The 20751-nt window shown below is 42.6% G+C and overlaps 1 protein-coding gene across 1 annotated transcript in view; it reads left to right on the top strand.

Moving 5' to 3' along the window:
* PKD1L3 (polycystin 1 like 3, transient receptor potential channel interacting) overlaps positions 1–20751 on the top strand; it is a 192975-nt gene that overhangs the window by 48804 nt on the left and 123420 nt on the right. Inside the window, exons 10-14 of the mRNA XM_033941262.1 lie at positions 5897–6090; positions 12600–12830; positions 14472–14573; positions 17043–17218; positions 19203–19349. Coding sequence (XP_033797153.1) covers positions 5897–6090; positions 12600–12830; positions 14472–14573; positions 17043–17218; positions 19203–19349 — 850 coding nt within the window. The remainder of the gene's footprint in view (positions 1–5896; positions 6091–12599; positions 12831–14471; positions 14574–17042; positions 17219–19202; positions 19350–20751) is intronic.

Genomic DNA, 20751 nt, shown 5'->3' with positions numbered 1-20751 from the left:
ATAGTCTATAACGCTCACAGACCCAGCCCAATTTCTCTCTCATCATCGGCAGGGTAGGCACCGTTGAGCTCTTCCAATGAAGAGCTATCACCATCCGGGCAGCCGTGAAGGCCAAACGAGCCAACCTGTCCTGTGTGTCCTCCAACCCCCAGGCAACACCCCCAACAATGCTCAAGGGTATTTACCGTCTTGCTGGGTGCCTCGGTGTTTTCTGTCTTGCTGGCGCCCTCCTCCATCTTCCTGCAGCATTCGCTGAAAGCCGCAGACAGCGGCTTCCATGCGCCTCCTGTGGCTGATCTGGAAGCATTCTCTCTGACGTCGCGACATCAGAGGGAACACTTCTGGGTCAGTCACAAGAGGCACATAGAATCTGCTGCCTGCAGCTTTCAGCGAACGCTGCAGGAAGATGGAGGAGGGCGCCGGCAAGACAGAAAACACCACATCAACCTCAAGCGTGAACGGAGCCACACAAAATACTTCTTGGGGCCGCAGGTTGGACACCCCTGAGTTAGATGGAAGGGGTAGAGAAAGAGGGCACATGATGGAAGGAGGGGATAAATAAAAGAAGGGCACATGATGGGGGGGAAAAAGGATTGAGTTAGGGAAATACCGGAGGGGGTGAGGGAAAGAGGTGGCAAGCTGTAGGTAGAGAGTAAAAAAGGAAATTGATGAGAGGGTAGTAAGAACGTAATCTAGATGGATGCAGAAAATAAATTGAAAAGGAAAATGAGTGAAGAAAGGGATTGCAGAAGAGAGGTATGGGAGAGTGAAGGAGAGGAGAGAGATGCCAGACCAATGGGGGTGAAAGGAGAGATGGAAGGGGGAGGTATACGGTTTCTGGAAGGGGCATAGAAGGAGAGAAGATGCCATATAGGGGCAGAGAGATGGCAGACAATGGATGGAAAGAAGAGAGTCCTTACAATTCTCCCTTAGAGCTAAACCTAAATTAGATGTTCTATTAATCTATCTCCCCCCACCTATAAACTGTGAAAATTTCTCTTTATTGCAATCTTTGCTATTTGAATTTGGTTCATCTTCTTCTAATTCTCTGATATTGGGGGACTTTAATATACATTTTGATGACTTAAACAATACTTACACCAAAGATATTTCTACCCTGCTTAATCAAATGGATTTTTGTACACTCATTTCTCATCCTACACATCAAGCAGGGCATACTATTGATATGGCCATAACATCAGCTGCTTCTATAAAAATTTTTACAATAGATTCTTCTCTGCCAGTCCCATGGTCAGACCACCACTTAATTCCAGTATCCTATCTATCTCCAATGATTAAAAACGTGACAGTTAGTAAAACAATTAAATTTAGAGACTTCAGTAAGCTATCTACTGATCAAATTGCAGCCAATTTTCAATTTAATTTTTCAAACTCTAAATCTAATATGTTAAATGACCTTCTATCGTTATGGAATGACTCTATTCATCTTTTACTAGAGAAAGTAGCCCCATTTCAAACTAAATATATCTCAGCCCGAAAATGTGCTAATCCTTGGTTTTCTGCAGAACTTACATTAATTAAAAAACAATTGAGATCTCTCGAGCGCTGTTGGAGGAAAAACAAAAATCAACCTAATTTAGAAAAATTTAAAGTACACTCTAATATGTACAAGGAAAAAATAAATCAAGCCAAAAAGAAATATTATTCGGATCAAATTTTAAAAGCTAGAAATGTTTCTTCTTTATACAAAATTCTAAAATCAGTTACTCCATCTTCCAAAAAACTAGAGCAATCTTCCAGCCATTTACCAACAGCACAAGAGCTTGCAACCTATTTTGTGGAAAAAGTTAAAAATATTAGGGAAAAGTTTAGTAAAAACCGAGAAATACTGATTAAACAAGAGGCCTCAGAAGCTTTATCGTTGCTATCTGCAAAATGCGCACAATTTCATCTTCCTTCTATTGAAGAACTTAAATCTTTGATCAAAACAATTAATATAAAGGGTATGCAAACTGAGGCAATCCCCCCGTTTATCCTTAAACAGCATATTGATATGTTCGGACCCTCAATACTTTTTCTGATCAATGAAAGTTTACAGTACAGCATTATGCCTAGGGATTGGAAAACCTCCATTATTCACCCTATTGTTAAAGATCACAAAATAAGTATTGAAGAAAAATCAAATTATAGGCCAATTTCAAATATTCCATTTCTTGCAAAAATAACAGAGAAAATTGTTTTCAATCAAATATCAAACTTTATAGAACAAACAAATATTCTACACCCAAACCAAACAGGTTTCCCACAACATCATTCTACTGAACATTCTCTGATAGGTATGACTTCTTCAATACTCTACCATCTGGATCATCATTCCTCTGTTCTTCTGATCTCACTTGACCTTTCGGCAGCTTTTGATACGGTTGATCATGATCTCTTATTGAATAGATTACAATCCATAGGCATTACTGAGCAAGTCCTTCTCTGGTTTAGATCTTATTTAGACAATCGATCTTCTATAGTTTCCTTTAATGATTCTATTTCTGCTAGTTTTTCAGTCTCTTATGGTATTCCACAAGGTTCTATCCTGTCCCCACTTCTGTTTAATATTTTTCTTGCTCCTCTTATGACTCTTTGCCAATCTATCGGCTTCTCCGTATTTGCTTATGCTGATGATATACAACTTTTACATCCTCTTGACCCTAACAGTTCATCAGAAATTGCAGTTATCAATGAGAAACTGGCTTGATAATAATAGACTGTCATTAAACATTAACAAAACTAACACCTTGCTCTTCCCCTGGAAAGACAATCAAAAAATTGCTGTTCCCATTACTATCCAAGGGGTTACTCTTAAACAAATAAACAAGATTCGGATTTTAGGTGTTATTCTAGATGAAAATCTAACCTACCACGACCACGTTAGTTATGTGGTTAAGGCTTCCTTTTATAGACTACGTCAAATAAGGTCTATTTCGAAATTCTTATGTCCCAAATCATTGAATATATTAATTCATTCAATGATTATTTCGAAAATTGATTACTGCAATTCTTTATTCAAGGGAATGGCACAAAAAGAACATAAGAACATAAGAACATAAGAAGTTGCCTCCGCTGAGGCAGACCATAGGTCCATCCTGCTCAGCGGTCCGCTCCCGCGGCGGCCCATCAGGCCCATTGCCTGAGCAATGGTCTATACCTATCTATACCCCCCAATCCCTTTTTCTTCTAGGAATCTATCCAAACCTTCTTTGAAACCATTTAATGTTTTCTTGTCTACAACAGCCTCTGGAAGCGCGTTCCATGTGTCCACTACCCTCTGAGTGAAGAAGAACTTCCTAGCGTTTGTTCTAAACCTGTCCCCTTTCAATTTCTCCAAGTGCCCCCTTGTACTTGTGGTGCCCCTTAATTTGAAAAATCTGTCCCTGTCTACTTTTTCTATGCCCTTCAGGATCTTGTAGGTTTCTATCATGTCTCCTCTAAGTCTTCGCTTTTCCAGGGAGAAAAGTCCCAACTGCTTCAGTCTGTCAGAATATGGGAGATTTTCCATTCCCTTTATCAGTTTGGTTGCTCTTCTTTGTACTCCCTCAAGTACCGCCATGTCTTTCTTGAGGTACGGTGACCAGTACTGGACACAGTACTCCAGATGCGGCCGTACCATTGCACGATACAGCGGCATGATGACTTCCTTCGTCCTGGTCGTAATACCCTTCTTAATGATACCCAGCATTCTGTTTGCTTTCCTAGAGGCTGTGGCGCATTGCGCCGATGCCTTCAGTGTTGCGTCTACCATCACTCCCAGGTCTCTCTCCAGGTTACTAACCCCTAGTGATGTTCCCCCCATTTTGTATGTGAACATCGGGTTCTTTTTCCCCACGTGCATGACCTTGCATTTCCCCACGTTGAAGCTCATCTGCCACTTTTCGGCCCACTTTTCCAGCTGCGTTAGATCCTTTTGGAGATCCTCGCAGTCTTCCTTGGTTTGAGCCCTGCTGTATAGTTTGGTGTCATCTGCAAATTTAATGACTTCACACTTAGTTCCCGCCTCTAGGTCATTTATGTAGATATTGAACAAGAGTGGTCCCAGCACCGACCCCTGCGGAACTCCGCTCGTGACCCCTTTCCAGTCTGAGTAGTGGCCCTTTACGCCAACCCTCTGCTTCCTGTTTGCCAGCCAGTTTTTGATCCATCGGTGGACCTCCCCTTGTACCCCGTGGTTCCATATCTTTTTAAGCAGTCTCTCATGTGGCACCTTGTCGAAGGCTTTTTGGAAATCAAGGTAAATGATGTCTATAGATTCCCCTTTATCCACCTGGCTGTTCACTCCCTCAAAGAAGTACAATAAGTTTGTGAGGCATGACCTACCCTTACAGAAGCCATGTTGACTCGGATTTAGCTGCCCATTTTTTTCGATGTGCTCATAGATGCTGTCTTTAATCAGTGCCTCCATCATCTTTCCCGGGACTGAGGTCAGGCTCACCGGCCTGTAGTTTCCCGGGTCCCCCCTTGCGCCCTTCTTGAAGATGGGCGTGACATTTGCTATTTTCCAATCCTCCGGGATCTCTCCGGTTTTTAAGAAATCAGAAGATTGCAGATAATCCAGAATGCCTCTATTAAATTAATTATGGGGGCTAAGAAGTTTGACCACGTTACTCCATTACTTCAAAAGGCACATTGGCTCCCAGTATCATACCGAATTTTATATAAATTATCTTTACTCATATTTAAATCATTATTATATAAAACCCCTGCTTTTATTTACAAAGTTTTAATTCCATATAATTCTCCTAAATTTTTAAGATCTAATGACCAACTTTAGTTGGTCATTCCTTCTCTTAAAATTATTAACACTCGAAGGCAATTCATTTTTACTGTAACAGCGCCACAGACTTGGAATTCACTCCCACTTTATTTAAGAGAGGAGAAGAATTTGGAAAAATTTAAGAGTCAACTTAAGAGCTTTCTTTTTAAAGATGCTTTCAATACCTAATTGAAATGTTAATTGCTCTTTCATCATTTGCTCTTTTATGCATTTTTGATCTTCAATTATTTATTTGTCCTCCCATTCCTTTTGTGTTTAACCTTAATTGTTGATTCTTTCCTATCGAACATTGTATTTCTTCCCCTTTTGTCCTATTGTTTGCTTGTTTTTGATGATTTTATACCCTTGTTAATGTTACTCTCTATTTTATGTACATTTTAGAAATTTATTTTATTATGTGTACATCGCTTAGTAATTGTAATAGGTGATTAATCAAATAACAAATAAACTTGAAACTTGAAGAAGATGAGGAAAGCAGAAACCAGAGAAGACAAAGGTAGAACAAAAATTTTCTATTTATTTGTTGCTTTAGGAGACATGTGTCACTGTTTCTGTGGTGTTGCATTGTATGCAGAGTCCAGCTTCTTGCTGGTTCAATTTAACCTTTGTCTATGTATTTCTATTTTATCCCCCCTTTTACAAAACTGTGGAGCGTTTTTTAGCGCCAGCCGTGGTGGTAGAATTCTATGAGCGTCAGAGCTGTTACCTCCGTGGCTAAAATCCACACTACAGTTTTGTAAAAGGGGGAGGGGTTAGTTTGTGTTGACATATTCCATACTAGGCGAAGGTGTTTTCTGTTAGGATTGATGGTGTAGGATTGATCTGTACTTGTCTGGCTTGTTTAGTTTTACAATGGGTGTATTGATGTTGTACTGCTCACTGCAGTATGTAAGATGCTGCCTTTTCCTAGGTACTCATGTGTGACGTGTGGCTTGTTACTAAAAATCATGTTTTTCGTACAGATGGGGTGTGTCAAAAAATGATGGGCCCCGGGTGTCACATATGCTAGGTACGCCACTGTCTAGGACTTCTGCCTGTGACCTTAGTCCACTTGGATGACTGAATTCACCATGTTGCCTAGTCATATGATGTCTGTCTTGTTTGGATTTACAGCTGAGGAAACTGCATGGGTCCTGCCACCAGAACTCCTGAAGAACAAGACAGGATGCTATCACATCACTGCTGCAGTCATAAACGGCAGTAGGTGGAGAGGGCAGCCATATTTCCTGTGCTCTCTGACCACCTTCACCACACGGTGCGTCTTCTGGAACAAAAGCAAGAAGACATGGGAAGGCAACGGGTGTCACGTAAGCAATGAGAACTTTTGCCTCTCTGCATAGATTTGTCAAGTGAAGTCTCAGATGTGATTCCAAAAAAGTTATCAGCCTATCATGAACCTATATTTCATTCCACTTCCACTATTGTTTCATTCTCGATTAATTTCCTGCAGAAAAATCTATCCATGTAAGATCATCAGATTGCGTTTTTAGTTCACTCATGCACTGGGGTAATGTGTTTCTTTCTAATATAATAAAATGCTAGGCCGCGCATGCGTGAAAACACGACTGCGCATGCGCGGCCCCGGCTGCGGCGGCGGCTTTCAAATTAAAAAAAAAGTTACACAGCTGCGGCGGACTTCCTCACCCCCCGCCTCTCACTGTGCATGGTACCGGCTCCTCTCTAGAACTGCACCAGGATCGAGAGAGGAGCTGTGGCGGCGGCTTTCAACGACGAAGAAGCTGCAGCTGGGGCAGTCGGGGCCTCCCCCGCCACGCACAACCCGCTCCCTCTCCTGCAGCTCAGGCACCACAGAAGCTGCGAAATATACTGAGCGTGAAAGCGCGCAACCCGGTCCCCATGTCTGCCTACCCTTCCCCCCAACACAGCGCATTTGCCCCCCCCCTCTCCAGAACGAATCGATAAATGGAGCCGGGCTGCCCTCCGCAACAGACCACAGGAGTCCTTTGCCGCTCACCCCCCTTCCTTTGCCGCTGACCCGACTACCTACCCGGCGATTTAAGCAGCGTGTGCAGGCGTCTTCACACGCTGCTTCAGGCCCTTCTACTGCCCTGATTTGCTCTGCCGCGTCTCTGATGATGTCATCAGGGATGTGCCAGAGTAAATCAGGGCAGTAGAAGAACCCGAAGCAGCGTGTGAAGACTGCTGCACAGGCTGCTTGAATCGCCGAGTTCCTAATTGGGTACGCGGGAAGGGAAGGGGGGGCGGCAAGGACTCTATCCGAGTAAATAAAAAACTCTGGGGAGAATGGCAGAGACCGGCCCTGTACTAACTCCCATGGACAGGGGGAGCAGGAAGAGGTGATGATAGACAGGGGGGGGAAATGAAGGGAGGCCTACTGCTGGACAGAGGGAGCAGGAAGAGGTGCTGATGGACAGGGGGGGAAATGAAGGGAGGCCTACTGCTGGACAGGGGGAGCAGGAAGAGGTGCTGATGGACAGGGGGGAGGTCAAACAAAGGGAGAAGGGCTGCTGCTGGATAAGGGGAGCAGTGAAGGGGTGCTGGTGGACAGGGGGGAAAAATGAAGGGAGGCATAATGCTGGACAGGGGGAGCAGGAAGAGGTGCTGATAGACAGGGGGAAAAAATGAAGGGAGGCCTACTGCTGGACAGGGGGAGCAGGAAGAGATGCTGATGGACGGGGGGGGGGGGGGAAATGAAGGGAGAAGGGCTGCTGCTGGATAAGGGGAGCAGTGAAGGGGTGGTGGTGGACACAGGGGAGGTAAAAAGAAGGGAGAATGGACAGGAAAAAGTGGCTAAGGAGACAGAAAGAGAAAGAAATAAAGACAGACACACACATATATTCTAGCACCCGAGGGAGGAAAATGCTGCACAGGGAAGTAGGGAGGAGGGAAATGCTGATGCACAAGGAAATGGAGGGGGAGGGAATGCTGATATGGCTACTGTACAGGAAAGTGGACAAGGGAAGATAAATGCTGCATAGGGGGCAGAAAGAGAGACAAATAGAAAGAAAGACAAATAATAGGAGGGAGGGAGACAGAAAGAAAAGAAGAAAGACACAAGGGCAGGGAGTGAGACAGAAAGAAAGAAAGACAGACATACATATATTCTAGCACCCATTAATGTAACGGGCTTAAAGACTAGTCATATAATAAGTTAATAAAAACATATTCAACTTACAAATATGCATAACCAACCATTTTCTCCCTCCCACCCTGCCACCCAATGATTATTCAATAAAACAAAGAAACATAGACTATCCCAATAACCTTACCCTATTCAGATTAAAAATATCCTCCCACACCAGGTGGACTCAAAAGTCAAATTAGGACAGAAATAGCCCCCCCCCTTTCCTGGATGTGTATGAAAATAAACCAAAACTGACTCATAATCAAAGACCTACTATAGTGAGGTAATATATGATGTCAACGGCCCCCAAACCAGCTTAAATAAATGACTGTGCCCCAAACTATCAGCATTCATTTTTCATATCTATAGCTGGAGCACAAATTTGCCCACCAGAAGGGAAAATTTAGGGGGGTCGTAGTTCTTCCAATTTCGGGTTACCATCTGCATGGCTATCCTGGTCATGACAAGAATAAGGCGGCATTTATAACGATCCTTAGGGGGTATAACATGTAATAACGTTCCACATATGACCGCCTCATACGTCAGTGGAATTGATGATTCCAATATGTTGTTAATCGTACCCCATATTGACTTCCAAAAGTTAAGCATCAAAGGACAATAGAACAACAGATGATCCAGTGTCCCTATGTCCAGATGACAATGCCAGCATCTATTAGATTTAGATCTGCCTAACTTGTGCAACCTAACAGGGGTCCAAAAAGATCTATGTAACAGAAAAAAACATGTTTGTCTCATAGATGCTGACGCTGTACATCTCATCCTCCAAGTCCAAATTCGTGGCCATCAAGATGCAGAAATATACTGCTTAATCTCAATGCTCCAACTGTCTCTAAGACCATTTTTTGGTTTTTTATTCAAGAAATCAGATATTAATTTATACCACCGGGCAGCCTGCTGCCCTAACGAATCCATCTGGAAGCATAGGCCCTGCAAGCTGTAATAATTTTTTAGATTTTGCCAATCAGGGAACCCCTTCTGAATGGCTTGCTTCAACTGCAACCACTTATAATTTTGAGACTTAGCAATACCAAATGTTTGTTGCAGGTGTGAAAAATCAAGCATTTTCCAATTTCATAGAACATCATCTAGTGTACGTATGCCTGCCTGCATCTAGTGCTTCCAGGTGATCCCAGATCCGCCTATTTGAATCTTTGAGTTTAACCACAAGGATTGATAAGTGGATTTCTCTACCAAAATATCTGTTAATTTATTAATAAAAGTTTTCCAGGTGTCAAATATAATACTATCTGGGTAATGTGATACTCAACACATGAAACAGTCGTAATGGGGACATCAATTGCCACTCTAAATATAACTAATCTGGGAGATGTTCCAAGAGCTCGGGGAGGATCCAATACATACCCTGACGCATTATATAGGCCTGATGATACCTATAAAAATTGGGAAAATTTACCCCACCCGCCGCAATTGGTTTTTGTAAAGATACTAAAGCAATTCGAGCAATACTATTTCATTTCTTATAAAAGGACCCCTGAAAATAAACTGGCAACATACTCATTTGGTAATAAACCACAGGCAAAATCATCATTTTAACCGTCAGAACTCTCCCCCACTAAGACAGATGAAATGGGTTCCATTGCTCACACATTTCTGAGACCTTTAGCAATAAGGATCTTTCATTTACTTTCATCGTTTCCTCCGTTTTCTATATCCAAATGCCTAAATATTTTATACCCTCTTCCTTCCAAAGAAAAGGGAATGTGTCAATTCTTTTGGACAGTGTCCGTTTAGCGGAAGAACCTCTGATTTACTCCAATTTATTTTATATCCAGAAAATTTTCTGAATCTATCAATCAAATCTAGTAATTGTGGAATGGTAGTTTCAGGATTCCTCAAATGAAGCAAAGTATCATCTGCATACGCAGAGACTTTATATTCCCGACCTGTATAAGGAATACCCTGTATCCCCTCTACCTGTTGAATAGCCAAAAGCAAGGGTTCCAGAACAATATCAAACAACAAAGGAGACAATGGACATCTCTTTTAGCTCTAATCGCTTCCTTCACCTCACTCGTTAACCACGCCAGCTGCTGTTTGGTCTTCTTTCCTTTTTTTAATGCATGGACTATATCTATTATGGGCTTCCAGGATGGAATTTTTAAATAACATCCATGACCTTTGCAACTGCACTTTTAAGTTTCTTTTTTACCATTCTCCTCATGTTATCATCGTCTCCTTTTTTAAAGTTAAGTGCTGAATATAGAACTGAAGGTGTATTATTTGAGATGTGCACATAGTGAAAGTTGCTTTTTCTTTTGAGACACAGTGTCCTGTAAAGGTGAAGCAAAGGACTTGAGGTGTGTGATGGGAAAGACAGAACACTAGCTTCAAAGAGAAAGAGAACTTGTGACCACACCCAGTTCAAACCGGTTGGAAAGCAAGACGTACCACAATTTATGAATATTAATATCGGCTGGTTGCTGAAAAGTATTTAACCCATTCTTCAGACAGAAACGTCTGTCTCTGGATTTGTCCCCCTGTCTTCGTCTCTGTCTATTGGGATTTTTGTGCTATGATAGATGAAAGATTGTGGGTACTGGGGTTAGTGCTTAAATATATGTTTCCTTACTGGTACACGGAATAAAGAAGGATAAAGGATAGTTTTGGGCCTGTCTTCTTGAGCGCTCTGCTGAACGAGTGTGTGCTATCCTGAGAGTATATAAGTGAAGCGGTATGTGGGGAGTGGGAGAGGAGCTCCTTATAGTTGATTTGTATGAGTTCTTTGCTGTATGGCCTACCAAACATGCGGCTCTGATAAACTTACATGGAAAACACTAAGACCCATCTTCTATAAACAGCTCCTACCAGAGCCTAACTTAAGTGCAAAATACTGTTTAAAAAAAATGTAGGCACCTACTGGCTACTGAGGTGCTTAATGCCACTTTTGGCTTGGCTCCATAGCCACAATTCACGTAAAAAGTAGGCCTTGAAAACCCTGGCCTACACTTCCAGCGCCTATCTTTCATGAGGCCGCAATTCTATAAAGAGCACTTTTGTGTGATTCACATGTGACTGGCAGACACTTTTTAGGTGGCCGCCTCCGCCAGCCCCACTTATGGGAATCTGAGCTTAATTGCCCTGTTTTCTGTAACAAGAAGATTGCTTGAATATATATTTTTAAAAAATTTTCTATAAATAAAAAATTGGTTCAGTAGATATTTATTTTGGAATTACATCTACTATAGAGTAGATTAAAGAAAGAGTCTCTTGACTACTAAGCAAGTGTTCTAGAAAGTTTGGCCCTGAAGCTGCTGCAGAATACGAGCTTAAGTTGGCATATGAGCACTTAGCATTCCCCTGACCCGACCAAGGTCCTCCCCTGTTAATGCCTCCTCTATAAAACTTAGGTCTTCATTTATAGAATAATACTGAAGTACAGTTACTCCTGTAAGTAGAAATCGGTGCCACATGAGGGTCATTATTGACAGCTAAAGCCAATTAGCACCCACTTAAACAATTAAGTTAGGCACTAGTCCATAACTTGCATGGGCAATTTTACACACTTATTGCAAATTGTGTGTCCAAGTGTATAGAATTAGGTGGTACCGGTAGGTGTTTTGAGAGGTACAGGAGACAGTCCTAAGTCATGGACTATTAAGTCTTATGTTCAATATGTCAGAAGGATCCTAGGAGTCACAATGGGTTCTTTAATTGACCAATCTATCAACACTACTCTCTTCAAAAGACCCAATCTCAACAATGTGGAGCAAAAAGACCTCAGTGCACACAGCACACCCCTCAATTCAAAGTGCGAACAATTGGTTGAGAGGGCACAGGTCAGAAAAAAACTTCAAACAGTGATTCCCCACAAACTCTTGGAAACTATAATGTTTGTGCAGAACACAGTCTCTATCACATCACTCCAGCTTGGAAACAATTTATAAATCCACAGCAGGCGTTCATTCAGGCAAGGGAGAAACCATATGTTCAAAATGAAATATACAGTACAAAGCAAAACTAAACAAAAAGACTTAGCTGACAAACACCCACTGCGAGAGATTTGTACATGCTGCTAAAAGAAAGATTGTTACAGCGGTGGGCGATTGCTAAGCAGTGGGAGTGCGCCTGAGATATTCAAAGGAGGAGCGGACATGACAAGTGTCTGAGTGGAACGGTGTTTGCCAGCTAAGTGTTTTGCTGTGTTGTTTGGATTGTTTTGGATTTTGTATTTTTTGAGGACTTAGTGGGTAGAACTTGACATTTGAGATAACTGAACTATGCTGGGGTTTACGCCATGGATCTTGTGAAACACATGTACTGTATATTTCATTTTGAACATATGGTTTCTCCCTTGCCTGAATGAACGCCTGCTGTGGATTTACAAATTGTTCCCATGCTGGAGTGATGTGACAGAGACTGTGTTCTGCATAAACATTATAGTTTCCAAGAGTTCGTGAGGAATCACTGTTTGCAAAATTAACGATATGTGGAGTTTTTTTCTGACCTGTGCCCTCTCAACTAATTGTCTGCACCTTAAATTGAGGGGTGTCCCTGCATCTTTTGAAGAGAGTAGTGTTGATAGATTGATTGATAGAGTTGCTTACTCTAACCCTTGTGAGATTTTTTGTTTAATTGACCCCCAGCTTTCTGGTGCTCCACAAGTCAAAAGAAGAGGTGGGCCAATGATAACACGTAAAGTGTATAAGAGGATAAATTTATGTTCCTTAGATTGGACCTCAGACCACAGTGACATCTACCCAGTGTTTGTGCAATCATTTGACCTTCTTCGGCACCACCTTCTTCATCATGCCAAGGACAGTAGACATCCGGGATACAGCCAGACTTTTTGCAAACGTTTCTAAAAACCCTGTTGGGGTGTCCTTTTTGGGTAGTATTTTTGTGATTTACCTTCTCATCATTGTTTGGGCCCGAAGAAAAGACAAACAGGACAAGACAAAGGTAAGATTAGTGCTTCTGAAGATTCACATTTGTTCTCAGTCCTGATTCTTAATTGATGATGCTTTTAATTCTTACTAGTTACCAAAAACTAATTTCTCAGGATAAGTTACCCAAGGAGAGAGAAGGCTCCCCCTTTTAAGTAGAAACCTCCTGGATACCGGTCAGTTCCCTGAGCCCCTATCCCATACGCCTTCTGCAGGATCAAAAGGACTGCTGGGCATGATGGACCACTGATCTGACCCAGCAGCAGCAATTCTTATGTTCTTATAACCCAGAGGAGGTATCACCTCCTCATAAGTATTCTTGTCTGCAGGAACCTCATTGAGTACAGATTGAACCCAAGAAGTTTAGGTCCTTAGCTAAAGAAATGGTGGGTGAGGGTGTCAATCCAGTAGAAGAGGAAATGATCTGGGAATTCCTTAATGAGGAATATGAAAGTCCTATGGAAGTAGGGGAAGGGAAAAATCAAGAGAGTGACATGGGAATAGGTCCATAATCCAAGGGAGAATTGGGAGAGGAGAACCTTGCTAATGTTCCTGTGAGTGATGAATTTCTCCTTTGCTTACAGAGCAGTTACTGAGGTGAGCTCTGTTATCTTAGCATGAGTCTATTATCTTTATGGTAACGACTTATCTTGATCTGATCCAAATACTATTTGAATCTAAGACTTACATTTCCATAAAGATTAATTTGCATAATCACCAGTTGAAGGTGGTTGATATAAGATCATAGACAGAAACTCATACCAGAGATGTTTTTCCCCATGCTGAACTGGATATGATTGAACTGTGAACTCGGGATTCAAATGTTTTCCATTTGGGGGGTTTTCTTCACTCTAATGGATAAAGTAGGTGAAAATTAGGACCTCTACTGCTGAAATAAGATGAAGATGGATAATCCTTGGAGGAGGAATGCTGGTGTTTTGCCTAATCCCCCGGTAAGCCCATCCCCCTAAAAGATTCCCTGACCTGCATGTTCCTCCCAGCATTCTCCAGGCACCCCCTAGACAACCCTGTTCCACTCAAGGCCTTCGCCTACTTTTTCCCACCTCCTCCTCTTGATACTGGTGTTTTCTAGTCTCTCTCTCCACCCCACACCCCTGAATTCCTCAAGACCACATCACCTCACCTTCCCTTTTCTCTTCTACCCTCTTCTCAGTTCTAGAGCTTCAACATTTTTTTCTTCTCATTCAACGATCCTCACTCTGTGTGCATGTCTATGGCATGGTCCTCATGCCTCTCTTTCTCTTGAAATACTGAGTGGATTAGACCGGTAAATTGTGGATAAAATAAGTTTATCCATTAATTAGCTCTCAGCTGTGGCAAAGGCAGCGGTGGCAACATTCCTCCAACATCATCTTCAGCCTAACTTCATTTCTGTAGTGCACTGGAAGTGAAATCAAATGAAGCTGTGACTGTTCTTAAATACGAGTCATACTTAAGTCATGTGTTTGTAACTTGGGGACTGCCTGTATGTTATATTGTAACTCATGCTATGAGTTTATCTTATTGGGTGGACTGGATGGGCTGGGCAGGTCGTTATCTGCTGTCATCTGCTATGTTACTTTGACTAGTCTCCAGGCTTGTGAGACAGAGGGGAGAGTATGCTTTCCTTATTCTCTGCCTTTTTTCTTTACTGTAGGCAAAGATCACGGTACTCGCTGACAATGATGCCATTGCTTACTTCCGCTACATGGTCCAAGTCTTCACTGGAAATCGTAGACATGCGGCGACAACCTCCAAGGTTAGTACATGTAGTAGGTGTTAAGCTCAGACAAAGGTGCAGAGATTAGACTGAGAAAGGCTTGTCAGTCATAGCATGAACAGGTTAAGGGAGTTGGGCTAGTGGGCGGGGCTGGGGGCAGGTGGAGCATGATGCAAGCAGAACTGGGCAGGCCTGGGGGCATGGCCATGGGTCCATATTTTCCTTCGAGAAAATCTGGTAACCCTATGCTGTAAGCCACGGAAGCCCAGTTCAGATCCACTGCCTCAGGTAGAAGCCTACTCTCCCTAAATGTATATCGCGCCAATAGCTTTTGGGTTTGCAAGCAGTTTAAGTAAGAAAATCTTTTGTGGAGCAGAAATGCACACATCCTTGAAAAGACTTCCCAGTTGGCATTTACATGGCTTCAAAGCTAACTGGGCCTGGGGAGAGCTGTGCTTATTTCAGTGTTCAAAATCATCTGAAAAGCCAAAAAATTGATTTCCCCAGTTGTGCAGGTGCAGACCCTACACTGAATGTGTGAGGGAGTCTATCAAACGTAGCCTCAATCAGCAATGATTTTCTCTCAAGACTGGCTGCAATTGAAGGAGAGAGACAGTAGATTAGGCAGACTATATAGGAAGTGTAATCCTAGGGGTGGGTGGACCCTGAAGAACCAGAGATCTGTGGACTGTGTTAGCTGTGAAACTAATCTCCAATGATGTCCCTTCATTGACATTTTGGTGGGTTCATCTTGGTGAGTGGGATGTTGATGTAGAGGGAGGGGTTTGGGGGATTCTTTGGTTGTTTGATTGTGTTCTATGTAGGGGGGTTATATTTTTGGAACTGCCTCGTAAGTTGGTAAATAAGTAAAGTGTGTATTAAAACACCTGCTACACCTCTGCTTTGCAACAGACCCTGCCTACCAGACCAGGTGATTGTTTTAGCTGTGGGTAGGGGAAGGGGCAGGAGGGCTAGTACATAATGAATACTTTAGAAGAAAGAGCATTAAGTGAAAGGGCCACTGATAAATTTCTACCAAGACCAGTTTTTAAGATAGTCTAAGCAGTGTACAAGACATAGATATTGTGATTGATCTAGTCCTGGAAAGGGCACTGCTATTGCTAGGAAAGGCCACTGGAGGGAGCTCCAAGGCCCTGTTATGAGTGAGGACAAAATTAGGGCAGTGTTACCACCTGGAGACTGCTAGAGGGAGTTCTAATTGCCAGGGTACATGTTGGATCCAAAGACTAGAGGTTCTGCCTTTTTAAGGGTCAGCAGTTAGAGATCCTTGTTTCCCAGAAGGAAGCCCATTTAGGGAGGGTTTTATTTATTTATCCTACATGGTTTACATTCAGGTACTTTATTATATGTCCCTATCTGTACTGGTGGGCTCAAATTCTATCTAGTGTACCTGGGGTAATGAGGGGATTAAGTGACTTGCCCAGGGACACAAGGAGCAGTGAGGGATTTGAACCCACAACCTCTGAGTGCTAAGGCTGTAGCTCTAACCACTGCACCACACATTCCTGGATAGGTGCAGAAGGGAAAGGGTTTTGAGCTGCAGTCCCCTATAAAAGAAGATTGCCCCAGACAGCAAACAGCAGGGGTGGGGGGAACTCTGGAGAAGATGGTTGCCTGCAGACACAGAATGGGCTGAGAATCCTGGGAACAAGGAAGTACTTGCTTGGAAGTTAAGATGGTGCTTACCTGGATGCTAAGGAAATACTGGCCTAGAGATTACTGTGTGGGGAATGTAGATTTTTGTTTTGTACTGGAGACAATGCTTTGTTTTGAAAGAACACTAACATTTGGGGGGGGGAGGAGAGGACCAAGAAGTCATGTTTAGTCGGGTGCTGTTCTACTGAATTCTGGTGCTTATTAGGAGAACTCAGTGGTAACATGTTAGCTTCTGCAAGAAGAGTTATTAAGAAGGAAGCTGTATCCTGATAGAACTGGTCAGAGAGACTGAAGTAGTGGCTAGTTGCCTAGTAGGTTACAGCTAGGAGGTTACTTTGCATATGCTCTGTGCTCTGACTGGGTGTGTTGCTTTAAGCAGAGGAGCCAGGGGGCTCCAGAATTGTTGAATTTAAGTTGAGACCTACAGGGATGAGAGTTCATGGGAACTCACCCCAAGCATGAAGTGTACCAGGGATTAAGACTACTGCTGACTTGCACTAACAGTGTTTCTGAGCTTTTTCATTAGGGGCCAGGATTTATCTCTGGCATAGGAAAGGTCTAGCTACCTGCCACCTGCCAGGGAGGGAGGGAGGCTGGCTGGCTTTATTGTATCCTACGCTACCCAACCCTACCCCTGAAGGCCAGAGACTTTATTTACCACAATATTTTTTGCTGTAACGTTCATTCTTTAGTTTTCGTGTGCATGCTCCAAGTAGAAGTTTGTATATTTTTCAATAAAATAAGATGTTATGACACGCAAATGATCAAGTACAAAGTAGACACATTAGGAGTATCTTTCTTCTTAAGTTTATACTTCTTTTCGGCTTTTAGGTTGTTATCACACTATATGGAACAGAGGGGCAGAGCAAGCCCCATCACCTGACTGACTCAACTAAAGCTGTTTTCAAGTGTGGAGGAATGGACATCTTCCTTCTGAAAACTCGATTCTTGGGGAAGATACATAGCATAAGACTTTGGCATGACAATTCTGGCACCAGCCCATCTTGGTAATCACTACTGCTCTATAACAACATTTTCTTTAAATTTTATTGTGAGTGGAAACATAGAAACATAGAAAAATGACGGCAGAAAAGGGCCATAGCCCATCAAGTCTGCCCACTCTACTGACCCACCCTCCTAATTCTACCCTCCTAGAGATCCCTGCCCTAATGACCCATCCCCTAACCCATCCCTCCCCTAATGACCCTTCCCCTTAACCCTGCCCTCTTAGAGATCCCACATGGGCATCCCATTTACTCTTAAAATCAGGAACGCTGCTGGCCTTGATTACCTGCACTGGAAGTTCATTCCAATGAGCAACCACTCTTTCAGTGAGAGACAGAGAATAAAGTGAGCACCATCATTAGGCTGAAGCAGACTATGGGGAAGCAGTGAAATGGGAGCCTTATCTTAGTTGATAAAACACACACCTAGCTCCAATGAAGAAACAGGGAGTGAAATACTTAACACCCAGTGGAGAGAGGGAAGGAGGGAAGAGAGGGAGGGAGAAAGAGAGGAGAATCTGGACACAGGGAAGTATACAAAACAGGGGAGATGATAGGCATTGAGGGAAGGATAGGGACAGGGACACAAAGGGGAGATGCTGAATGGAGATGTTAAATGGATGCAGAGGGTCAATGGTAGACATGGGAAAGGTATGTGAACGCAGAGGGAAGATGCTAGACAGGGGGTAGAATAGGGACATGGAAGGGAGATAGTGGATTTGGGGGCATAGGGGAACAGAGAAATGATGCTGGACACAGGGTGAAATCCGATCATATTACCCCCCTTTTGCAAGAAGCCCACTGGTTGCCAATGGAACACAGAATCACTTACAAAATTCTTCTGTTAACATTGAAGACCAGACAAAACAATCAACCTGAATTTATTAATAATCTTCTTACCCCTTATAATCCATCTAAGACCCTAAGATCGACAGCTAATAACCTTCTATCTATTCCGTCACTGAAGTATATAAATACAATGAGGTCTACTATCTTCTCTGTTACTGCCCCTCTCTTTGGAATAGTATCCCAAATTAATTACACGAAGAATCAATTCTTAATAATTTTAAGACCTGATTTCTCTTTCTTGATGCCTTCGAGACCTAACTGTCCTTTTAAGGGCAATTGAGTTCAACATTATTTATAGCAGCCCCTCCTATTGTTTTTCCCTTAATTGTTCTCTTTTTCTTTTTGCCTTTTTGCCTTTTGTTCCTGTTTGTCTTTGTTTTTAAAAGTCTTTAAAAGTTATCAAAAGTTATAGTTTGGTGACGCAATGTCTCATAAACTTGTATTCTAGCTAAAGCATGTTTTATGTTTTTAGGAATTTGTACACCGCCTAGAAGGCTGATTGGGCAGTATAAGAAATTTTAAATAAACTTCTAGTGCATTAATCTAAAAAGGGGGCATTCGTGAAAGTTAAGTACCCTGGTGCCAAATACACCCAATCTAGTCACAACTTAGGCCTCTTTTTCATGACCGCTAAACACAGTTCTATATGTGGTGCATGCTTCTATAGAATCAGGCTAAGTGCTGCTCTAGTCGCTGCTGATTCTGTGGTGCCATATATAGAATTTGGCCCTAAGAGCCTGATATTCAGCGCTCTTTGAATGTCTGGGAACGTCTCCCGGCTGTCTAAATAGCACATGGCAGGAGAGAGCCAGCGATGTCACGCAACATAGCCGGTCACCACCAATCTTAAACAGCTCTGCAGCCAAAGACAACTGCCTAAAAGAGTGGTCTATCATTGGCCATTGAGACTTAGCTGGCTGGATACGGCGCTGGCATTGAATTTTCAGTATCACCGCAGCGATCTCCTGTGGTCTGAATACGAGCCTGTAAATGTCTAAGATGGTGGCTCTGGAAACTCTATCTAAGTTTGTATCACGACTGGTACTGACATTAAAATGCTGGAAATGAGCCCACAGAAGGAAAGATAAGGTAAATGAGGGAGAAAACCAAGCTCTTATTTCTTTGCTCTCTTTTCTAGGTTTGTAAATTATGTCATTGTTACGGACTTGCAAGCTGACAGAAAGTGGTACTTCTTGTGTGAGTCTTGGCTAGCCAATGATCTGGAAGATTGCCGCATGGACAAAATTTTTCCTGCAGCATCAGAGAGTGATCTTTCATGCTTACGGTAAGAGATCTTGACTCCTACAGACATTCTACCCTTAATCTAAATCTCACTGTTCAAGATGATGTTTTATTGATGGTTACATCTCTTCCTCCCTTGATGTCCTTATTGGATTCTTTTGGTTTTTTGTCTGGATTTAAGATTAATCTTTCTAAATCGGAAATCCACAATGTTTCCATTGATTCTGCTACTGAGGGCACCCTTAGAATGGCCTACCCTTTTAGATGGGCCTCTCATAGTATAAAATATTTAGGGGTAAATATCACACGTACGGTGGACGACTTGTATTCTGCTAAGGAAGGATGCTTGATGGTTGGGAGAGTCATCCGGTGTCATGATCAGGTAGAATTTCTGCTGTCGAAATGCTATTGTTAAACACAACTACCGGTATACAAAGTGGGGTAAATATAGTTGCCAAAATTATTGTTTCTCTTTATGGCTTATCCTAAGCTGTTTTTTCAACAGTTAAAGAGAAAAATTTATAGTTATATTTGGAATAAGCGGCCCACAAAGGTCTGAGCTGGGGCTATGCAGCAACCTCATAAGACAGAAGGAATGGCTGTGCCTGACTTTTTTGCCTACCATTTGCGTATTCTCACTGATTGGCTGTTGCGTTCTCCAGGGCTGTGGGTGAAGCTGGAGTAGAGCTGGATTCCCTTGATGCATTTGTGGGCAGGGCCCTAGTTGCCTCCTTCCTCCCTTCGAGTACTCGGGTCCCTCTGGTGTTCGGGCCCAATTTTTTCCGGCTAGAAAATATTTTTTGCAAACTTCTTTGGGTTATTTGCCTGATATTTTGACGTCCCTCATGGGTTGGGGTAAAAGAGGTCTTTACATTGTACGCCAGTTATGGGAGGTGGAGCGGGTGGTACCTTTTCAGACTTTACAGGAGGAGAATGGTTTTTCTGCTGTTGATTCATTTCGATGCACTCAGATATGCTCATTTCTTACTCGTCATGTGCGAGATGAGTTGGTTCTTGAGGAAACCAATCTGGAAAGGGCGCTCAGTTGTGGTAGTGATAGGGGAGCTGCTTCTAGATTGTATTTGGCTTTATTGGCTTTCTCTGATCGGGTCGCTCCATACAGAATCTTCAGCTTACCTTTACTTCTAAGCAGTTGCTTAGTGTTCTTTCTCATTTACTCAAGGTCTCTGTTGCTACCCATTTAAATGAAAATGGACACCAAATGCTATTTCGTTGGTACTGCACCCCAGTTAGACTCTGCTCTTGGTATCACCTGGGTGAAGGGGAATGTGGTGGTCAGGGGGATATGTATCATATTTAGTGGACTTACAAGAGCCACCAGGAGAAAAGGGGGAGAACTACAATTTTTAAAAGCAAAGAAACATGCAAGATAAACACATTAAGGGAGGGAAGGGTTTTTAGGCTTATAAGGCTAGTTTCTGGAA

This window comes from Geotrypetes seraphini, chromosome 4 (genome assembly GCF_902459505.1).
Source record: "Geotrypetes seraphini chromosome 4, aGeoSer1.1, whole genome shotgun sequence".
Classification (NCBI taxonomy): Eukaryota; Metazoa; Chordata; class Amphibia; order Gymnophiona; family Dermophiidae; genus Geotrypetes; species Geotrypetes seraphini.
Note: the sequence above shows the minus strand (reverse complement) of the source record. Positions and strands in the feature narration are given on the sequence as shown.